The sequence below is a fragment of the Magallana gigas genome, chromosome 7 (assembly GCF_963853765.1).
Source record: "Magallana gigas chromosome 7, xbMagGiga1.1, whole genome shotgun sequence".
NCBI classification, from domain to species: domain Eukaryota; kingdom Metazoa; phylum Mollusca; class Bivalvia; order Ostreida; family Ostreidae; genus Magallana; species Magallana gigas.
This window is the reverse complement of record NC_088859.1, coordinates 29,314,406-29,337,685: the sequence shown is the minus strand read 5'-3', so window position 1 is coordinate 29,337,685 and position 23,280 is coordinate 29,314,406. Positions and strand designations below refer to the sequence as shown.

The following is a 23,280-nucleotide window of genomic DNA, read 5'->3' as shown; positions in this document are numbered from 1 at the left end:
GCTGATTATAAAATTAAGCAAAACTAACTCGACCAAACAAAAGATTGAATGAGCTATGGAAATAAAAAAAATGTATTTAACGACAAACGAGAGAATGAATGTTAACTACTGTCAATGTTCTTATATAAAGAAAAAAGTTTTAAATTCACATTGTTTTACAAAAACTACTTGTCTTTGTGTTAAGAATAAATCCTGGGATTCCGTAAAAAAAGTTACAAAACGAAAAAACCACATGATCAAGCACGAACACGCACGGTAAAAAACGCAAACCAATTTTCCTGATACACGCACGATCCCGCACGTTACACGAACTATTTAACATGATTGGCTTGTCAGCATGAACTTTGTTACCACTGTACATATTAATTTTTAAAAATTTTCTTAAAGAAATAAAAGATATACTTGGATATAAGATTCTGGAGTTGTCTTTCTTTGGGCATTTAATTTCTTAAATGTTAATGTGTGGGTATATGTTCATTATATTTGTTCTTATTTTATCATATATCACAGTTTTTGAGAAAAAAAACTTAAGAATTTAAATAAGGGGTTAAAAGGGCTGTCGAAAAGCACTTCCTTTTTGTTGAATACAAAATCAGGTCTAGTTTTAAATTGTGTTCGTGACACTTTTTTAGCTGCATTTGATAAGGGGGTATGTGTGTTCTAAAGGTCGTAGAAAAAATAGAAGCATGTGAAGTGCTATATTTTTTTGCTATTTAGTTGCTTTTTAGTTGCAGTAGACATAAATCTAATATTTTAAAATTTAAAAAATGGTGTTTGACCATAAATTTTTCAGTTAAGTTAAAAAATGTGAAATTATATAAAAATTTTGAAATACCGTAATCCTGTGAATATAATACGCACTTTTTTCCCAGCATTTTTTACCGTCAGAAAGGGGTGCGTATTATACATCCCTATAGGATTTGGACATATTTTTTTCCCTAGCTGAAGCACGGGGTATCATACTGCTGTATTACCTCTGCTGTTCACAGACAGGATCGATACCCCGCTATACATCGTAACATTCCTTCATTATCACATATATATTATCATTTAAGCCTTAGGAAATCATTGTTATAGCATGTAATTAAAGAAAATGTATACTTGAAGTCTGTTAATAAATAAACTGTTTCAAAATGGCCTTTAAAAATTAATTTGAACTGCCTATTCTTTATCTCCGTGTACGCCGCCATTACAGATGTTATTAATAGAATGCGGAATTGGATGGCCACGTGCTATTTGTAACCGATCTTTGAAAACAGCTTACACATCATTTGGCACATTTTCAACCATTTTCATGTAATGCTAACTGATTTATTGCAAATAATTATGAATATGAATAATTCTATAACCTATTCCATTAATTGAAGCTATTGAAACAGTTGTGCTCCCCAACCGCTAACGCTTGACACCTTGGGTATCTCAGACACTTCCCATAGGCTATAAGTGAACTATACACAACACAACTATTTGTGCACATATTTATTATGTTCCAGGCCTCTAATTGATCACTTTGATCATCATCGGAATCATTTAAGAATTTAATTAGGTCCGTTATCTCCATACCTGTACATCGTCCGTTTTTCTCTTCACGTGGATTGTAATGACCAAACAATTATATAACGCTTCTTAAAAGTAGTTGATTTTATTTACGATAGAATATTTAATACTAGGTATTTTTAAAACATTGATTATGAATTAAAGATATTACCACGATGTATTAGTTACAATAAATCCGTATCTAAGAAAATATTGTTCAGCTTATTTCCGGTAGCGTATTCCCGCGATGAAGTTGAGCGTGCATACAAAGTGTAACTGCTTTGTTGATATTTAGGATTACCGTTTGGTCATTTTTTTTATGCGTATTATACATCCCAACAAGCTTTTTTTCATCATTTTCAGGCCCAAAGTGGGGGATGCGTATTGTACACTACTGCGTATTATATTCACCGGATTACGGTAGCATTTTTGTAACATTTCATTTTAAAATTCAATTTTATTCAATCAAATAATGATAATCACACTTGTTATTACTTTCTTACATATTTAATGATTAATTAAAACATTTGAATCTTTGTTTTGCTGTGATATTTTTTTAATATGAGCCAAATAATGATTTTGGTTGAAATCATGTGATCGAAGAAGGGGGTATGCATCTTCTGGAGACTCTAGTGACAAAAGTAAATAGTTAAGGCATGTATTTTTGGGGCTTTTTTATTACGTAAGGTATTATTCTACTTCATTAATGAAAAAAACCCTTACTTTAACCTCAAAAATCCTGAGTAGGGACCTACCTTAAATGATCAATAAATTATCTGTATTGTTAACATTGATTTCATTACCGAACACCCAAGCCGATCGCCGCAAACATTTCAACCGGAGATCAAATCACTTGAAAAATAGTGGTTCAATTAAAGTACAACCTGTTTAAAGTAAAGATAAACTCTATCACAGATGCATTTCTTTCTGTATAAGAAAATGATGCATTAAAAAGAATTATATTACTGACAGTAAAGTTAAATATATATTTACACAGATACACATTCCGCGTACGATTTGTTACCATTGTTTTCATCATGTTCATTACCGCACACCCTAGCCGATCCCGGAGAACATTTCAGCCCAAGATCAAATATCACACGGAAAATAACAGGTTTAATTAAAATACTCTTGCTTTAAGTAAATATAAATTACATCTTAAGCACAATGATGCATAAAAAACAAATTAAATTGCATAGAAGTTAATGTTTAGGCAGGTATACACGTCACGTACAATTTAATATATTCGATATGCAGGAAAAAATGTTACCTTGTCCCTATAAGAACTTGCAAAGTTTACATAAAGAACAGGGGCATACAAGGCGTTGCACATCCCCCACTCGGAGCAATGAAGACGAAAGAATTTCAGTTCAAGTTAGAATATTAATTTTTGACTTGTATGCATTGTTTTCATTATAAATTTCACGATGGAAGTCAATATTGTGCTTTCATTCTATAAACACGACAGGTATTGGTTTTCAAATTAAGTTGCACATCGTGTTTTGCCAAAATCTTGGATCATTCACTGTTCTTAATTGCAAATTAGGTATGAATGGGTCCTTACTCCATCCTAAAGTACTTTTATTTAAAGAATCAGTTTGTTTTGATTTTTATTCTTGATTTATTAAAATGGAGTCTAGATAAAAATAATAACATAGCGGGTACTGTAAAAGATGGAATAGCCATAAAACATATCATTAAGTTCGCTTAAATTTATTGTGCCAGAAACTTTGTCGAGAAAACTTTTTTTTCTGATCGAAAAGATATGATTTAATGATGATTTTTCAGAAGTACATTCTTATTTATGTAAGTTTGAACGTTTCCTTTAATGATAAAATAATAAATCTATTCAAAATATGTAATGACTTTAACTTGTAATCATACGTTGTGATTGGCATGTTATGGAAAATTGATTGTCACAGATTTCCAATGCAAACATAAGGGGAAATAAACACGGAGTATAAATATCATCATTTATTTGCCTGAGACACTTAATTAATAGATTCTACCCTTAGTTTTAGACGACTGTGCCTCTAACCCTTGCCTGTATGGAGGGACCTGTACAGACCTAGTCGGTGGGTATTCCTGTACTTGTCCTACTGGATACCAAGGCACCCGCTGTCAGAATCGAGTCAATCCCTGCAGTCTGAATCGGTGTAGCAATGGTCAGTGTGTAGATGCTTATTCCATGGACCTCTTCAAGTGTATATGTCAGCCCGGATATCAGTATGGTACGTTGAGTTTTTTTCTTTGCTAATACAGTGTAATGATTTACCAGGAATTAAATATTTGTTTATAAAGTTCTGTTTAATTTTATGTATGTACAAGATGTAATTTCATTCAGCAGTATAGGGTTTATTGACAAAAGTAACACAATTAAGATGTACACATTGTTTGAACCAATTTCTTATTATAGTGGCAGTGGACACACCTTTCTTATAATTTGTTGAGTAAGGGCATTTTTGTGCTTTGAGGTTCATTACAAATCGATCATGATATATGATATGAATATTGTTTTGAAATTACATATTTGTACTTCCTTTAAAAAAATCCATTTGTACCCTTTTTGCACTGATGACTTAAGGTCTTGATTTTTAGGGAGGAAGTAGGCTTTAAAGGTTTTAGGTTAGAATCAATTTTTTATGGTTTGCATAATGGTGCTTCTCTCCTGCTTTCTGAAGGTCTGATCTGTCCATATGAGATGTACAATGGCAATGGAACAAGTTTGACTCCATTTTCTACATTAAGTGGTACAACCACAATTGGTAACTGTCGTCAGCAGTGTGACAATTTACAGATCTGTCAGGCGTACACCTTTGCAGCAGGGACCTGCAAACTCTATCAAACTGCCCCCACAGATCCAACTATCACTGCAGCGGCTGGGTCAACTCTCAACATAAAGAAGTGCATCTACCCTGATGGTAGGGTTATAATGGTTCACCTAAAATTCAAATTGTTGCAACCAATTAAACTAGATACATGTAAACATGAGTAAAGTTGGCCAACAGTACATGCATTGTACAGTGAAATTTGAAAATTATGCTGCTGATTCATTGGTTTTATTAGCTCACCGAGACGAAGTCAAGGGGAGCTTATGCTATACCCACGGCGTTGGCGTCGGCGTCCGGACCTGGTTAAAGTTTTTGTTGCAGGTTCTGTATCTAAGCTGTTACTTGTCCTATCTTCACCACCCTTGCATGGATGATGCATCTGGACCTACTTATTGACTTGAAAGACTTGGATGCTGAATCTGGGTCCTAAATTTTAGATGCTGAAGGAGGTTAAGGTTTTTGGAGCAGGTTAAAGTTTTTGTTGCAGGTGCCCTTTGATAGCAATATATAAGTTACTGCTGGTCCTAACTTCACCAAACTTGCATGGATGGTGTGTCTTATGATACTAATGCACCAAGCAGGCTTGAGTGCTGAATCTGATCTATAGGTTTCGGATGCTGGAGGTGGTTAAGGTTTTTGGAGCAAGTTAAAGTTTTTGTTGCAGGTGCCCTTTGATAGCAATATCTAAGTTACTGCTGGTCCGTACTTCACCAAACTTGCATGGATGGTGTGTCTTATGATACTGATGCACTAGACAGGCTTGAGTGCTGAATCTGATCTATAGGTTTCGGATGCTGGAGGAGGTTAAGGTTTTTGGAGCAAGTTAAAGTTTTTGTTGCAGGTGCCCTTTGATAGCAATATCTAAGTTACTGCTGGTCCGTACTTCACCAAACTTGCATGGATGGTGTGTCTTATGATATTGATTCACCAGACAGGTTTGAATGCTGATTCTGAGCTATAGGTTTCGGATGCTGGAGGTTGTTAAGGTTTTAAGAGCTGGTTAAAGTTTTTGTTGCAGGTGCCCTCTGATGATATCTTACTTACTACTGGTCCTTACTTCATCAAACTTGTGTGGATGGTGCGTCTTTTTATATTGATGCACCTGAACGGCTTGAATGCTTAATCTGAGCCATAGGTTTTGGATGCTGGAGGAGGTTACGGTTTTAAGAGCTGGTTAAAGTTTTTGAAACAGGTCCCCTTATTGATGATATCTTAGTTATTACGTGTCCTAACTTCACCAGACTTCCATGGATGGTGCGTTGTCTGGTACTGATGCACCTGACTTGAATGCTGAGTCTGAGCCATAGGTTTCGGATGCTTGATAAGGTTAAGTTTTTTTATCCCCTCGCGCAACTTGTTGCGAAGGGGATATAGCATCGCTACCGTGCGTGTGTGTGTTCGTATGTGTGTATGTATGTGTGTATGTATGTATGTGTGTGTGTGCACTCCATTTCAATTTTCTAGTAAATTAATAAAAAACCTTCCAATAGAATTTCCTCAACCTTTGCACAAATATGCCTCATTGTAAAAGATTAAAACAAATGCAATGTCATATTAATTGGTCAAATTTTTATGCAAAAACTTAGATAAAATTACACCATTGTAAAGGGGGGGGCATACATTATGACAAAATTCGTTCAAAACTAAAAAATATTTATCATAGATTGCACAGTTCTGTAAAATAACGAATAAAAAATGCATGTGCCTTTCCAAACCATTAATACTATTACAAATTATTATTTCATTAAATCAATGTCATAATCAATTTTGTATACGAGTTATCAATCGAAATTTAAATTATGTTTTTTTCTTTAAATTACTTAAGAAGTGACTTGTTGTTTTGCAAGAAAGTTGTATTCCTAACAAACACAGTTAATGCAACAAAGTGTAACGGTTGGTCTGAGGTATACACTACGCTATCATTTATTGTGCCCGCAGGCTGTGTCTAAGACACGGGTTTCACACCTTTGTATACACACGACACCAGAATACCGTTATTTCAACTAACAGGAGATTAATTGAACCCAATTAAGTATTTGATTTATTCTACACCCAAGACCACTGATTCCTACAAACGCTGCCATGAAAGAATCACAAAAATCAAGATGATGCAATTTATTACCATGAATCAACGAGCATAAAAACATTCTAAAAGCACTTCATGTTCACATCATAACATTTTATAAAAAAAAGTTCAACAGCACAACGTTCTTATTGCTTTTACAGCACTAGTTCACAGAATTCACAGTCACTTTACACGTTCTTCAATCCTCATCGGCTGAAAATCCCTCGAAGTCGGATTCTTCGCTGTCGCTGTGGAAGAGGGCTGCGAGCGCCAGGGGGAGGTCATCAGCTGACTTGGCAGGGGCTGGCGGTGGAACCTCATCAGGTAGTGGGGCGTCGACGATATTGGCTTTAATGAAGCCGTTGATGATGGCTGTGTCGGGGACGGCGTTCCAAGCTTGTAGTACCCACTGGCAGACAGTGCTGTAAGATGCCCGTCTCATCCGGCCTGTTGCAGTAAAGCTTTTCTCCCCCGTCGTCATCCAGTTTTCCCAGATAACTCGCAGTTCCGCCTTGAAGCATCGGTTGACAGATATATCAAGGGGCTGTAATAACTTGGTAAGACCGCCAGGGATAACTGCCGGGACACTGCCAGTAGCACGGATGCGATGTTTTGTGACGTCACTGATGTGCGCCCTCATCGAGTCTAGCACCAGGAGGCTCTTCTACTGCCGGAAGAATCCACCGGGACGCTTCACGAAACATCTGGACAGCCACAAGTCCATCACGTCATTGTCCATCCAGCCTTTCTCGTTCTGGTGGACAACTATGCCGGGTGGGAACTTCTCTTTTATCGCCGTCTTCCGCTTGAAGATGACCATGGGGGGTAGTTTTTTACCGCTGGCTGTGCAACCCAGTACAACGGTAAAGCTGGCTTTCTCATGACCAGTTGTACGAATAGTGACGCTGCTGGCTCCTTGGGCGTTGATTGTTCTGTTCATGGGGATGTCAAATGTTAAAGGAACTTCGTCCATGTTGATGATGTGGTCGCTGCCTAAGTTGAACTTCTTAGTCTGCTCTGCGACGAAGGCTTGAAATGCGGCAATCTTTTCTTTGTGATCCTCTGGAAGGGCCTGGGACAGGGTGGTGCGTTGTCTGATGGCGAGATTCTTTCTCTTCATAAACCGGAAACACCAGGAGACTGTGCCTTGGAAATTTGTAATGTTCATCTCTTCTGCCATCGCTACCGCTTTCAGTCGTAGTTGAACGGTGTTCAGGGCTCGGCAGGCTGCTCTCTGCTCCATGACGAACGTTTCAAGCTTGTCTTCTAGATCTGGCCAGTGTGGTGCGTGTCTGCGGAAGGCTTTCTGGGACTTCTTTGTCTGTCGTAGGGCATCTTTCTGTTTCCTCCAGGATCGGATGTTCTTCTCGTGGACGCCAAATTTTCTTTGGGCTGCCAGGTTCCCTCCGTTTTCTTCTGCATACTCTATAACTTGCAGCTTGAATCCAGCGGTGTAAGATCTTCTTGACTGTACTGGGGGCATGGTGACTGTGATACCCCGATGGCAGTGTGCCCCCCTTTTTAAACGATTCTGCGGATTGAAATTTCCTCCACTGTCCCCACTGTCAAAACACCGGAGATGTAAAACGACTAATGATTGATTCCTTTGTTTTTTTATCCCCCTTGCTGATTGGTTAAAACAAAAACATGTAAAATTGTATTTGATTGATTGTTTGTTTTATAAACGATAATTTTGTTCATTGTTTAACACCAATAGCTGGAGAAAAAAACGTTTTAAGACTACGGTAAATCATAAACATGTACAATTAAACATTTATATGTACCTGTCTTCTTAACTATTTGATATCAAGAATTTCAATTATATAAAATAGATATTACTATCTGCTCCAACTATAAGTACAAGAGCAATTTTTAAACAATTTATGATTAGATCATTACATACCGGTAACTATTGTTTATTGTTCATAGTACTGAATGCACTGATTTCAGCTTCACCTTATTGCCGGTTGATTTGAATTATGATATACGGTGTCCAATCTTTTGATGTCATTCTTAAATATCTATTCTTAATTTCACTTTTTCACTTTAAAACCAAACTGCACACATTCATCATACCGGGGATTGCAATATTCGTTATATCACAGTCTTCCGTAATATTACTTTCTACACGGTTTCGTTTTCTTTTTTAGTATGCAACAATAGTTTCCTCGTTTCATACACGAGCGATTTCGGATTAGTTTATATAATGAAACATGGATATGGAAAAAAGACATTCTTTTGATTTTGGATTGTAAAGAAAATATAGCGTATATTTTATTGAATCGTAAGGAAAATATCGCGTATATTTTATTATTTATTATGTTACATATTAACGAAAATTATCAACATGATCAACGAGACAACTATCGAACAATAGTTTAAATGGATGAAAAAAAAACCAACCTCTCATAATAAATGATGGATAAAAGCAGTGGATTTGGGATTTTACTGTCTGATTTTTTAACTTTGGGACAAGATAAGCCCATATGGGGGATAGGCCGAATCTCGCGCATCGGAGAAAAAAAATACCGGCGTATGCCCCGAAAAATACGGTAGATAATAGTACTTTTTCAAACTTGCATAGTTGATCAAACTGTAATATAAGTGAATCGCCAAGGAAGCTTTAGATGCAGAGCTTGATCTCCATTATCAAGGATGCTAAAAAATATATCTTGGTTATTACAGGTCCTCACTTCACCAAACTTGAATGAATGGTGTGTCTTATGATACAGATGCACATGATAGGCATGGATGCTGAATCTGAGCCATAGGTTTCGGATGCTGGAGGAGGTTAAGGTTTTTGGAGCTGGTGCCCTCTGATGATGATATTTTAGTTATTACTGGTCCTAACTTCACTAAACTTGCATTGGTGATGCGTCTTATGATACTGATGCACCAGACAGGATTGAATGCTGAATCTGAGACATAGGTTACAAGGTCATTTGGGCAAGGTCAAGGTCACAGGAAGAAAACACACAAAAATTTGTGCCCGGTCCATATCTTTCTAATGGAGAAACATTGGAAGTTCTTACTTCACACAAAGATTGCTTATGACCTAATGGTGTGTCATGACCTTGATCCAAGGTCATTTGGGCAAGGTCAAGGTCGTTGGGAAAAATAGTGCAAAATTCGTGTCCAGTCATTATCTTTCTTATGGAGAAGCATTGAATGTTCTAACTTCACACAAATATGCTTAGGACCAAAGGGTGTGTCATGAATTTGACCCAAGGTCATTTGGGCAAAGTCAAGGTCACTGGCAGAAAAAGTGCAAAATTCGTGTCCGGTCATTATCTTTCTTATGGAGAAGCATTGAATGTTCCTACTTCACACAAAGATTGCTTATGACCAACAGTTTTTAAAAAAATAGAGCTCCAGCAGTTGTTATTTAAAGAAAATGGATGGTGAAATAGATTTATCCAATATTTTCTATAATTGGAAAAATACACGCATTATGATTTTTATCTTAGCGGGGGGTATCAATTGTGAGCTTGCTCACAGTACCTCTAGTTGATTTAACTATATTATAAATGAAACGCAGAGGTTGCTTCAGATGGGTATAGTCCACTAATGCATTTTCCATAGGCGGTAATGTTAACGTTATGGTTCATAGCTCCGGCCCTAATTTTCGTTCAGCAACGAGGGACCTCTTGAATGAAAGCTCATCAAATTGTCTCTTTCCTGTTAAAATTTTGTGGTTTGAAGTCAGATTCGTTTTCCGGCAAAATGCATCTGTATTGAAAAACTCTGAAAATGAAAGTAAAAGTAGGGAATTTCTCAGTTTTGGAAAGGGTGTACATCAAACAATTTCAATTCTTTTCTTCAAATGATAATTCAATTTTTACACTTGTTTTAAAAATCGCAAATCCTCTTTTCTGACATGTGTCAAGCATTATGATTTAAAATGTCCCAATAAATGTATATACACTCTGCAAGTATAGGGACTATTTTGCTTAAAGGCACTTCTTTGTTGTCCTACCGATTCTAAAAATAGTTAGAGGGATATACCCAGATGCAGAGTCTGATCTCCATTATCAAGAAATCTCCTACCTCACTTAAACTTGCTTGATAGAAAGATGTGGTTGTTAAATGATATAACATGATTCCTAATGATAAAGTATTGTATGATATAAAACACTATTGTTTAATATGATACAATATAATATCATATGTTATATTGTAAAAAGTTATATGATATGATATGATATTGTATCAATTTTTTTTATATTATATGATATGATATTGGTCTGTAAATTATTGTATATTATGATACAGTATTATATGATATTACATTGTATCTATAATATTGTATCATACAATATTGTATAATATGATATTGGTTTCTGTAATATACAAGTATATCACGTGAAATTGTATTATATGATGTTGTAATATTTTATATTAGCATATCATATGATATTGTATATTCTACTACAGTTATCGCCAAGATCAAAGAGATGCTGCGGACATTATTCTCTAATATACCACTGATCATGAAAGTACAACTTCAAACCGTCAAAATTTTTAAAACCATGTCAATTTCACACGTTAGTTCCAGTCAAAACGATGTGTATTGCCTCAACTGTTTATTTTTACGAGATCAATGCGGCTGTTCCGAGGACCTCCCCACCACATTTTCACTGCGTGTTTTTACATAAAATATATAAAGTATAGTAGTAATATTCGTATTAAATTGCCCTTAAAATATTAGGAACATGATTCAAAGATATTTTATAAATAAGTGAAGAGTATTAAAGATCCAAACAAAAATATGTCGTCTGCATTTGATTCCTTTAATCGATACACATGTAAACATTACTAACAAAACCGTTGGGGTTACACGGAACAGCCGTCAAAATGACCTAGATCGTCTCTCTATAGGAGAAACGATCTGTAGAAATACTGGGCTGTTAGTAGAATAGAAATAAAGTTCTTGTTATCGTGAATGTTGCAGGATAACCTCCTCGGTCTCGAAATGTTGTTTGAAATATAAAAGCCTCGGCTAACGCCTCGGCTTTTATATTTCAAAACAACATTTCTCGACCTTGGAGGTTATTCTGCAACATTCACGAAAACTTGTACTTTATTTTTTAAATATAATATTAGTTTATATGATATATTATTTATATAATAGTGTTGTGTTGTGCATGTACTATGCCTATATAGTAGTCAGGGTTTGATACATAGTGCACGAGCCGGAGGCGTTATTGTTATGCCGACTGTTGAATATACTGACGTGCTTTGCTATATTTAAGTAGCTGTGATGTTCGAGTGTTGACAAGACCCTATAAATTATCACTGGAAAAGCAAGCTTTTGGGTTTTTTATTCAAATAAATCAATTGATTTTATTATTTATTAAATCAACAAGTTGTTGTACAATAAAAATTCAACAAAGGTTTATGTTCTTTTCAAGAAATGAGAGACGTTTGGCCTTACCGAGAAAACTCGAAATGTTTAGCAGACGAAATCTCATTGAATTTTTTTCTTGTACATTCTTTATCAAGCGCCATTTAAAAAAGCGTTTTTGTGATTCTCATGTAGAATTTCTTTGAAAAATGTTCAATCAATTTGTTCAAAAGTTTATAAAAACTTTAACTTTAAAATTACCGTCAATAATGAAGTATTTTTGAAAAAATGAATAATTTTAATTGCTTGATGTCAGTCGTATATATCTACGTTTTATATAGATAAATACTGTTACTTTTAATAACGGCTAAATAAGCGTAGCGGTAATGCGTTGGGCTTCAAGCTTGAAAGATTTTAGCATCGTGAGTTCGAATCCCGCTGTCGGCGCTTGAAAGATTTTCGTTGAAAACATTTGCCGTGCTCTATTTCGGCATAGTATGCTTACGCTATATAAATCCTTTGACACTTACGAAAATAGATGAGTATTGAATATATAGTGACAAACTGACAGGAGGCATAATAATGTATCATATGATACAAAATGTTTATTATAATATTGTATTATATAATATTTTACTTTATCACATGATATTGTATCATTTGATATGATACATATTGTATCAAATTATAGTGTATCACATGATACAATATCATATTATGTATCCAATATTATACAATATCATACAATATGATATCATACTATATTATACAATACAATATCATGTTTCAATGTTATGATGTATTATGTAATATGATACTGTATCATATTATACAATATTGTATTATATATGATGATGTTGTATTATGTGATCAAATTCAATAAGGTTTAACACAATACAACGTTATTTCATATTTACAATACCATCTTTGTTTATTACAGTATTTTATTGTATTATATGATATATATTGTAAGTATGATAGGATGCGATATTTAATTTTATATTATGATCAATATTTAATTTTATATTATGATATTGATTAACATATGAACATATGATTATCATACAATTTTTTAATAGATGATATATGATTTTGTGTCAAAACAGAATCTATGAATATCCAAGATCATAAAGTATGATTTTCATATAACATGATAAAGGTGGTCTCATAAAGGTGATGTCTCATAAGGGTGATGCCTAGTCTCTGTAAGCTTTGTAATCTGTGATTACCTATGTTTCTATCAAAAATTAATGTGTTAAATTTTAAATTGCTGAGCTGAACTGAGGAGGACTTTGCTGTAAATTTAGCTATGAATAAAAAGATAGGTTTTAAATAATTATATACTGTGTCTTTTCTTTATCAGATGACTACTGGAGTCCTTGGTATAATCAGGGCCCACCAAATGGTGGAAAAGAGGAAGAGAAGAGAGTGCAGCTCTTAACGGTACGTGGGGTGTAGATGTTTGAAGTTTTGAGTCGTACATGTGTGGTAGAGTCAGGTATATGGCATTCCTACTACCTCTCACTAGTGGTTAACCCTTTAGCTTGGTCGGTAGAGTGCTGGACTGGCTTACCAGAGGACATGGGTTCAAACCCCAGCAGAGGCAATAAGTGTTACACATGTAGTGTTGGTAATTATAGCAAGAGGCAGGTAATTACAGTCGCACCTGCTGTTACGGCCACCTTTAATCAGCGGCCACTCACCATGAGCGGCCAGTTTCAATCCCGCCTGTCTAGTTTTTCACTATATTTTAACTGATTTAAGCGGCCACCTGTCTAACGCGGCCAGCGGCCACTGTTTTTAGGTCCCGTGGTTTCAACATGCCTGTTTTCAACGGCCATTTTGTATATTTTGTCACATGACTTTTGACTCTGACATGTGACCTCGTATCGAAAGAAGCCAAACTTGGACAGCCGATAATGAGTTAATGACAAATAATTTAGTGTTTAATTTGAAGTCTGCTGAGATTTAATGAGATAATTGATAATCATATCACCTGTTTTGTGTTTTTATATCTACACGTCCTTATATACTTCATTACTATGTTATTTAATGGCAAGTCTTGCGCCGAACAGCTTAACATGTACAGCAATTATAGCTAGTAATACCCACCTTTTTTTTCTAGAAAAATTCTTTTGAGATAATTAAAGGGGTGCTTATTATATATCCCAATGGAATTTTGATACTTTTTAAAGAGGTAAAACATTGGCCATCGTAGTTCAGTGCGTAGCCGTTGTTGGAAACGCTACTTCTGTTTGTTTATCGCATTTAATCACTTGAAAATTATTATTTGGGCGGATTTTGCAGAAAATGTTTTGCTCTTAATCCCTTGATAAATAAATTGAATTAAAACGGCTATTTAAAATTATTATAAACTGTTTATTCAGCAATCCGAGCTGTGCATTCACCATCTCCGTGTATGCCGCCATTACAGATGCTATTAATAAATCTGTGCAATAGAGCCAAAATGAAAATACTTGGTGTTATTTCTTCATTAATTTGAAACCTGGAATAAGAGGCTCCCTGTCTTAAGCGGCCAGTTTGTCACTGTCCCACAGGTGGCCGCTCAAAACAGGTGCGACTGTAGTTGCAATGTTGTTAATAATTTAGAATTCATGTGTTTTGATAAAGACTTTATTTGTTATGTGTTTTGATAAAGACTTTATTTGTTATTATGCATTTTTACCTGCAAATCAAAGATATAAATAGATTTTCATCTCTTTTTTAACTACAGTATACGAAACATTAAACTCATCAAGCCATTTTAGTACCATTTTAGTACATAATACATAACATTTTATGGTTTTTTAGTATGGAGTAAATGTTTGTAACGGTACAGAGCCGATTGATGCAGAGTGCCGTGTGGTTGGATCTAAAGCACCATCATCTGGAACAGGGGATACATTCTCCCTGCCGTGTGGAGTGGACGGAATAGAGTGTACTGATCAGGTCAATAACCCATGTGAAGACTACGAAGTGCGCTACAAGTGTGCTGTTTATAAAGGTAAGTTGAATCAAAATTTCTATGTATTTAATCTTAAACTATTGACAATGATTTTCCAGACTACTTAAACTATTTTGTAAATTTTACCACATATAATCTTGGAAATGTTTATGTGGAGTAAATATTTGCAAAATAAATAACAGCAGTAGTTTTAAAAAAAGATTATAACATGTCGAAGAGTTATAATCAAAAATGAAAAAATTAACCGTTCTGCATGACATGTATTGATATTACATTACGAAAATTTTTTACTCCTACAAAAATATCCCTTATTTGAGTGTTATTTTACATGGAAATTGCAAAATTTTGCTCTGTAATTATGTCCATATATCCAGTAAGCTGTTGATATAAGACATTATTTTCCCATTCTGCCTGGTTTAACCCACACCAATAGAACATATGACAGGCCCGAGTATCATCAAGTTTCCTCTGTTATGTCTTTTTGAAAACCACAAATTCCCGTATGATTTGTGTATTGACATACAGTATGGCTTTACAATGCTAACATCAGATATATATTCATTGTGTCAGAGAAAGTATTATTGCATATTTCAGTATATACACTCTAAAAATGCCTATTATACATGTACCTGTGCATGATATTTTGCTCACAATGTACGATGGTTTTATCACTGATGTATATGTTAGATGCAATTAAATTATAAAGTATAATTGTATTGGGATTATCTTTTACTTTTTTACAGGATTTCAGAGTAACATCTGTAGCCTAAAGAATCACTGTCTCTCCAACCCCTGTATCAATGGAGGATTATGTTCTTCTAGTTTTAATGACTTTGTGTGCAGCTGTCCCACTGGATACACTGGGAAACTCTGTCAACATGACTTTGATTCCTGTCAAACTAATCCCTGCCTACAAGGGGGGACCTGTAAAGATAAACCAGGGTCCCAGGGATATGAGTGTCAGTGTCCTGCTGGGTACGGAGGTGAGCAAGCATCTCTTTGTCAAGCAATGAAGTTATTAGATGAATTTATCAAAGCGTTAAAATAAATATAGAGGTTTTTTAAAGGACTATGTACGGTATTATGCATTTTTTGCCCCCAAAATCAAAGTTTTATAAAGAACTTTAAAAATAGGGTCAAACAAAGATAGTTAAAATCATATTGAAAATAAAGGTGCAAAAGGTTATCACCTCAATGACGTCATAATGTAGAAATGACATCATGAAGATTGCTTTATTTTGATAAATTTATGTTTTGTAGCAAAATAAGGGTGTTTTCCAATGGTTTTTTGACTGGGAAACATCGAGCGCAGGCTTGCTCAAGTATCATTTTTAGCCGGGCTCTGCTGAAAGCAGAGTCCTGGCTCTAGGCAGGCAAATCGCCAATGTTACTATAAATAGCAAAGTAAACAAAAAACCAAACAGCGTCAAAGTAAAAGCTTCCGCTATACTAAATAGTTACACAGAGAGCCAAGTGTTGTCAAAAGTGTTGGCATTTTGTTTTATTTATTTTTTATTTTCGAGAGAATTGTCTATCTTTTTTTTTTAGTTTTCTTATCAATAACGTGTTTTAAAAACAAGACTATGCATTTTGGACACATACAATGCGCATGAATTTCCAAGAACTACTTTACTGTGCGTTGAAGAAATGGTGATTGTATTGGTCCTATATAACGCTTCTTGCAAAATTCAAAGCAGCGACTGTTAATCTTTTTTCTACTAGAGAGACATATTTTTGTTTATAGCCGCTTACAACATTTGGTCGCTCTTTGACGCTTTGCCGACATTAAAAGCATGAGAGAGAGAGAGAGAGAGAGAGAGAGAGAGAGAGAGAGAGAGAGAGAGAGAGAGAGAGAGAGAGAGAGTTTCAGTCTTTACTACACAATATGCATAATGACACCAAAAGAGCCCGGCTTTAAGTACTTCAGTACTTTGATTTAGTATAATGGGTATAATCAATTGAAGAAGAAACTTATGTTGAAATTTTACTTAAGCAGACCTGCGCTCTATACTTCTGAATGCAAAATATAAAGCAAAATTGAGAATATTTTCATTTGTTTGCAAATTTGCAGGAATTAGGTCATTTAGATGACGTCATAGATTAACGGTGTAGGTATGAGCAATGATGACTAAAAACAAGATTAAAGTTATAGGCATCCTCTGTACACTGATTTATGAAAATTTGATTTTTATACGATACTATTAAAAATTGGCTGAAATCAGGGGCAGATATTTGACCATACCGCATGTAGTCCTTTCTTTTGAGCTAGCTTTCACTTCAGAGAAGAAATTTGTGAGTGTTAGCTTTTATTAGCACCTGGGGGAAGCCACTAGAGTGATTCTGAGTGTTAATATTGGTTTACATACAGTTTCATTTTCAACAGACTGAATATTTTATGAATTCAGTATCCATGATCTCTTTGCTTTCAAATCATCCACTTCAATTATCTGTCTCTGTTTCATGATTTCTGTAAAACATTTTGACTGGCGGTACATATATACCTGTAGATTACTAGAAAAAATATGAAAACTTTATAATTTCTCACATTATGAATGTGCTATGGAGCTTAAAAGTTGCATAATTATATGCTTTCAGAGTGAAGAACATAGTTATTAATTGAAATAATTTGAAATATCAGTAATATTGCTTTTGATTATTCTTAACTTATTTAAGTTTTAATTCACCAAAACTGTTATCGTTTTCCTAACGTGTATACTAATGTAAGACATATGACAAGATTTCTGATGTTTGATTCATTTACAACTAGGGTCCATCTGTCAGAGTAACATCAATGAATGCTCATCAAACCCCTGTGATCCTGTTGGAAGTTTATGGTGTCGTGATGCTGTAAATGATTACATGTGTAACTGTAAACCTGGCTACACAGGGAAGAATTGTTCGGTCAGTGTTCACGCTTCGCATCCTTCAAACACTATTTTTGTTCAAAAATTCAATTTACTATATACAGTCAAACTTGTATTAAGCAGTCACCTTCGGGAGGCACCCAAAGTGACCTCTTAACAGAGGTGACATTTGAATAGAGACTTGTGAATTTGCCAACATCAAATATCTTATTAAAATAATTATCACAACAAAACAATATGTATCAAAATGATAGATAAAGTAATTGATTAAATGTTTTATGGTATCTATTATATTTACAAATAAGTACAAATACATAACAATGTATTGTATTGTACATGCATTTTTTGTATTTTTTAAAATTATTGAAAAAAGTCATAACGTGGTAAAACCTTGTCGCTGACATTTTCACAATTATAACACTAACTATTTTCATGAGTACCGTATATATACAAAACAAACACTTTTAATACAAATCAACAATTAAGTTTTTAACTGACCATATCTGAACTTAAATCATATTATGAAATCAAGCAATATTCTCTTAATTGCCTCACCTGTTTCATTCATGTTTATAAAACAACTATTGTTAATACATGTTTAAACAATTCACTTGATTCCAATTCGTATCTGATCTGCCAATTATGTATTATAAATACATCAATTTATTTGGTTTCTCTTGCCTCAAGCGTATAATTATTGTTTACTTTTATCAACCGACATTCGGAAGCCATGTTTAAAAATCCCCGGGTGTTAATCATATGACCGGCCAAAATGGCCGCCTAATGCAAGTCGACTGTAAAATACGATGACTGCTGACCGCGTTAGACAGGTGACCGCTCTTTAGAGGGCAATTATAAAGGATTTTTCATCGGGAGGAAATAAAATGACCGCATACGAAAGGTGACTGCTTAATAGGGGTGGCCGATTCGGCAGTTTTGACTGTATAGAGAAATAATCTTAAGTATTAAATGCATTAAATTACTAGTGTTGATTAACTTGAATTGATGTGTGCAGTATCTAAATTTATATTAGATATGAAATTTTAAACGTGTTGACTTAATTTTCTCAAAAGTTTGTTGTATTGAACTATTTTACCAGGTTGGTTAACAGTATGCAGTTTTTACAATAATCCTGTATATATATAATGTTCCATCTTAATGAATAGCCTTAAAAGCACTCACAAGCATTGTATTATCTTTCCAACCTCTATCTACTGTATAGTACTGCATTATGTGGATGTGAGCACCTGCTTTGCACGTTATCTCCTCAGCCCTCCTGAATTGGTTTTTCTTTTTCAGACTGAAATAAATGAATGTGATGCTAAGCCGTGTATGCATGGAGGTAATTGTACAGACCAAGTCAACGACTTCCAGTGCGCATGTCCTGAAGGTTGGACAGGCAAGCGGTGTGAGATGATTTATGATGAATGTACGGTCAACAACAAGTGTCCCAGCTCTTCACAGTGTCTCAACATCTTCAAAAAATCCTACTGCAAGTAAGTATGCTCGAAATATATGTCATAGTTTTTTATGTCATAATGTTCCTGCTTATTATGATCGACTAACATTATTTAAGTGTATACAAACAAAGATATAATTCTTGAAATTTAAACAATAGATGTCCTATAAACACTTACGGAGAAGTTTGTGAATATAGTCCAGACATTTGCAGTGATCTGAGACCCTGTTTGAATTCAGCCACATGTACAGCAGGTGTCGATGCACAGTCCAAATGTACCTGTCCTAATGATGGTAAGAATTTCTTGCTTGCTACTGTTACGGATTTATCAGTCAATACAGCATCATAATTTTCCCATCTATCTGTTCCTAAGTAACATGTAAAGCTCAATTTCTTCGTTAATACATCCTAGTTGTTTGGTTATTTATATCAAGATAATGCATTGTATTTATATTAGCTTGTATTGAATATTTGTTACGTATGTATATCATGAACCCGAATTTCCTCAATGAGAGAAACTCATTTACAATCATCCGTAATATAAATGGAGTATTTACTGCAACAAGACTTACCTAAATGTTCAAGGCATAATTCTTTTACTTATCCAAGCAATTAATCATAAGCATAGTCCCATATCTACTCGTAAACACTACTTTGGTTGCAAAGATAATCTCAGTGTAATTCTCCTCAAACATGGCGCCAATCCGTACGGTACCGTATGTTTTGCGCGTGAGGTGATTTGCACCTACCGACCAAAGTGTATATATACGAGCGCCCTGAGCAGACGACAGCAGTGCAGTGCAGTACAACATTTACGTAACTCACTCCCGTTCAAATGGAGCCTTTAGCGCCCAGCAGAATGGTAAATATGTACTCAAGACGTTTTGTGCCTTACATTTAGGTTGGGTAAGTCTGATGCTGAATTTCGTACCCAGTATATTTGGGTCCCCCAAAAACTCCCCATACTGTTTCATCGGGTAAATTACCCATTACCCATCGTATCTATTACCCATTACCCATCATGTGATTTTGTTGTTTATTTACACCCATCTTGTATTTTGACTGTTTAATGCAATTATCAATAAATTTATAGAAAACTATAAATCCTTTTATTTATCAGGTAAATTTCAGATATAAGAGACCCACACAATTTATGTAACGAAATTGTTTCAGTAACTATTAAAGCTACTAGACACAAAAACGTTACAACTGGTGTCAGAAGTGGGATATCCATTGTCTTATCTCTGTTTACCCCTAAACTAATTAATAAGTAAACGACATTTTTTTTTGCTTTGGTATATTTTTATTGACCAAATATTTTTATTTGTACCCATTTACAATATGGAGTCTGAAGAAAGTTTTGAAGTCACTTTTAAGTCCCATCCATCTACGCCCCACCATTTGGAGGCTGACAGGGTGGCTACATCCGCTCTCGATCCTTACTCCTCGTCCCAGGCATCAGACATTGCCCAACCTGTTAATCAAAATCAATTTGATGTTATTATGTCTCTTATGCAAAATGTAAATGAAAAATTATTGGGCATGACAAATGAATACCAAAAATTGAGAGAGCATGTTAATAACTTGGAAAAAGAAGTCAAAAGTCCTATTTATGATAGGGAGACAATCATCACTTTCCAAATTATATACCGAGACCCGTTTACCCATCCCAAGCACCTGGGCAGAATCAAGTTCATACAGACCCATTGCATGATTAGAGCACAATTATGGTTGCAACCCACAAGATACCCATTTCCTATTATATGAGATGGACAGAAAACAAAATCGAGTTCCCAATCATTTTGCTCAAAAGCCCAATCATGTCACCATAAAACCTCAAACGTTTGACGAGTCAGAGGATTTTGATGAATACCTTACCCAGTTTGAAATTTTATGCGACTTACATGGATGGGATTATAGAACTAAATCTCTGTACCTTGCCAGCAGTCTAACGGGTGGTGCCCGGGCTCTACTAAGTGAACTCAATGGAGACCAACGGCGGGATTTCAATTCCTTGGTTAAAATATTAAACAGACGTTATGGCTCCGTCGAGAGATCTGAAATGTACCGTGCCCAGCTAAAAACCAAAACAAGAGGTTCCAATGAGACCTTACCCGAACTGGCCAAATCCGTTAAAAAATTAACCCGCAAAGCATACCCAACAGCTGACCAAACTAGTATAAGTTTTCTGGCACTGGATCAATTCATTGATGCCTTACCTGACCCAGAAATGCGATTAAGGTTAAGGGAAGCTAAACCCAGGGATATAAATGAAGCAGAGATATTGGCCATTCGTTTGGAAACTTACAGACTGGCAGATGCCCACAGAGTTAGAACTGCTCATGAAATTACTGGCAATGAAATGGACCCAATTTCTTCTTTAAAACAAGATAATCAAAACTTGCGGAAAGATTTACAGTCCCTTACCCAAGAAATCAGAGCTCTCACAAGAAATGGCCAAAAGTCAGCTCGAAATTTTGAACAAAATTCCCATGCATCTTACTCAAACCAGGGTTCTTACCAAAATCCATATAGGCCCAACTATCCAAATCAAAAACCCACAAATTATGGACCTAAACCCCAGGGTTCACCAAACCAAATTCTAGCAATGGGAGCAATTACCCCAACAACTCCAGACCTTTCCAACCTCGAAGACAGGGAAACTACCCAATGTCGAATTCAGGGGTCGGAAGTCGGCAGTTTCAAGGGGCAGGCCCCAACAACAGCCATTAAATATGGCTCAACCACTCCCACTAAAACCTAAACTCAATAATAAAAACAAAGTAAAATCTGAAAAAGAGATCCTTTGTCCTACACTTACCCCAAAAGAAATTTTAAAGGGAGATATTAAAGGGGGAAATGATGGAATATATGTTATTGGAAAAATTGGGAGTAAAAGAATACCTACAGTACAGGCAACGCGGATCCCGTGTTTCCCGCGCCCCGTCACGGTATAAACACATCGAGGTGATCGGCCAGGTGAGACAGGTATACCGCGTTCCCATCACGGTAAACTCATCATCTACCTGTCCCCGCCACGGTAAAATTATCGATGGAAAAGTATCGTATACAAGCGGGAGTTATCTCCCCAAATGACAAATAAATTGCATGTTTCTTTATATTTAATGACGATATTTAACCAGATTTTGACAGAGATTATAATCGAAATACTTGGAGTCTTTTTTACTATATATTTTTTTATTTCATAGCTATTAAATAAATTATAAACGTATTTAATTTAATACTTGTGCAGCAATTGCAAATAAAATATTTTCGAATCCATTATCATATTTTAAAAAGGTCGTTAAATTAAAAATTATCATGAAATGATTTTAATTGCCAATAAAATTATAAATGTGTACGCAGTGTGATTGTGTTTTCTCAACAATTAATTGGTCCGCCTACATTTGTATTGTTTGTTGTTGAAGTCCATGCGTGTCAACTAATGATGACCAAGTGATTAAAAATTAGGGCTTCCTATAAAATTACCAACCCGGTATTTTTAGCATGTTCCGTTCATTTCTTACAACGTCTTCTACGTGTAAAGAACATTTTTTTGTGAATTCACGTTTTTAATTAGTGAATTTGTGTTGCGTTACTTTAGGTACATGTATTGCTCGTCGTTTGTCATTGCGCGAGGATTCCCACTTTCTAGTGCGTTACGTTTGCGACGACAATCTTTAAGTGCGAAGCCGTTAGTTCTTCAAAACTCAGTCTGACTTGAATATTCAATGTGGAAATGAGTTCTATGTTCAGTGGGGCCGGCCTGAGGAAGTCGATCGAGCTGTGGTCTTGCATGCTGGATGTGAACAGGACATGAGGGCCAAGCTGCGAGAGATAGAAGATACCGAGTGTCTACCAGCCTCTCCTTTCTCATCAACTTCTTTGTCACCTTCGAATACGCCCCATTGTTATGCGAAAAATCAAATTAACGTATTTCTCTCTGAACTGAATTAATACAAATAGAGAGTAAGGAGCCTTAGAGATACCCAGAGTTGCATAAAATTATGTAATCGAAAGATATTGTGGGTATCCCATGTCATGGTGTCATGATGGTGTACCAGCTACCCGCCGTGACGGAGGTTAGCGTTCGCTCGCGACCGAGCCCCCCCCCCCCATATTTATATATATATATATATATATCGATATTTCATGTCGATAAAAAAACATTTAAACATTTCAGTAAATGTATTGATATCATTTTATGTGCGCATGT

General features: G+C 35.4%; 1 protein-coding gene across 2 annotated transcripts in view; it reads left to right on the top strand.

The window, feature by feature from the left end:
- LOC117684422 (uncharacterized) overlaps positions 1 to 23,280 on the top strand; it is a 339,336-nt gene that overhangs the window by 42,708 nt on the left and 273,348 nt on the right. For both annotated transcript variants that reach the window (XM_066067796.1, XM_066067795.1), the window contains exons 20-27: positions 3,552 to 3,767; positions 4,218 to 4,457; positions 13,140 to 13,219; positions 14,588 to 14,780; positions 15,485 to 15,724; positions 17,509 to 17,642; positions 18,905 to 19,101; positions 19,224 to 19,357. In XM_066067796.1, coding sequence (XP_065923868.1) covers positions 3,552 to 3,767; positions 4,218 to 4,457; positions 13,140 to 13,219; positions 14,588 to 14,780; positions 15,485 to 15,724; positions 17,509 to 17,642; positions 18,905 to 19,101; positions 19,224 to 19,357 — 1,434 coding nt within the window. The remainder of the gene's footprint in view (positions 1 to 3,551; positions 3,768 to 4,217; positions 4,458 to 13,139; positions 13,220 to 14,587; positions 14,781 to 15,484; positions 15,725 to 17,508; positions 17,643 to 18,904; positions 19,102 to 19,223; positions 19,358 to 23,280) is intronic.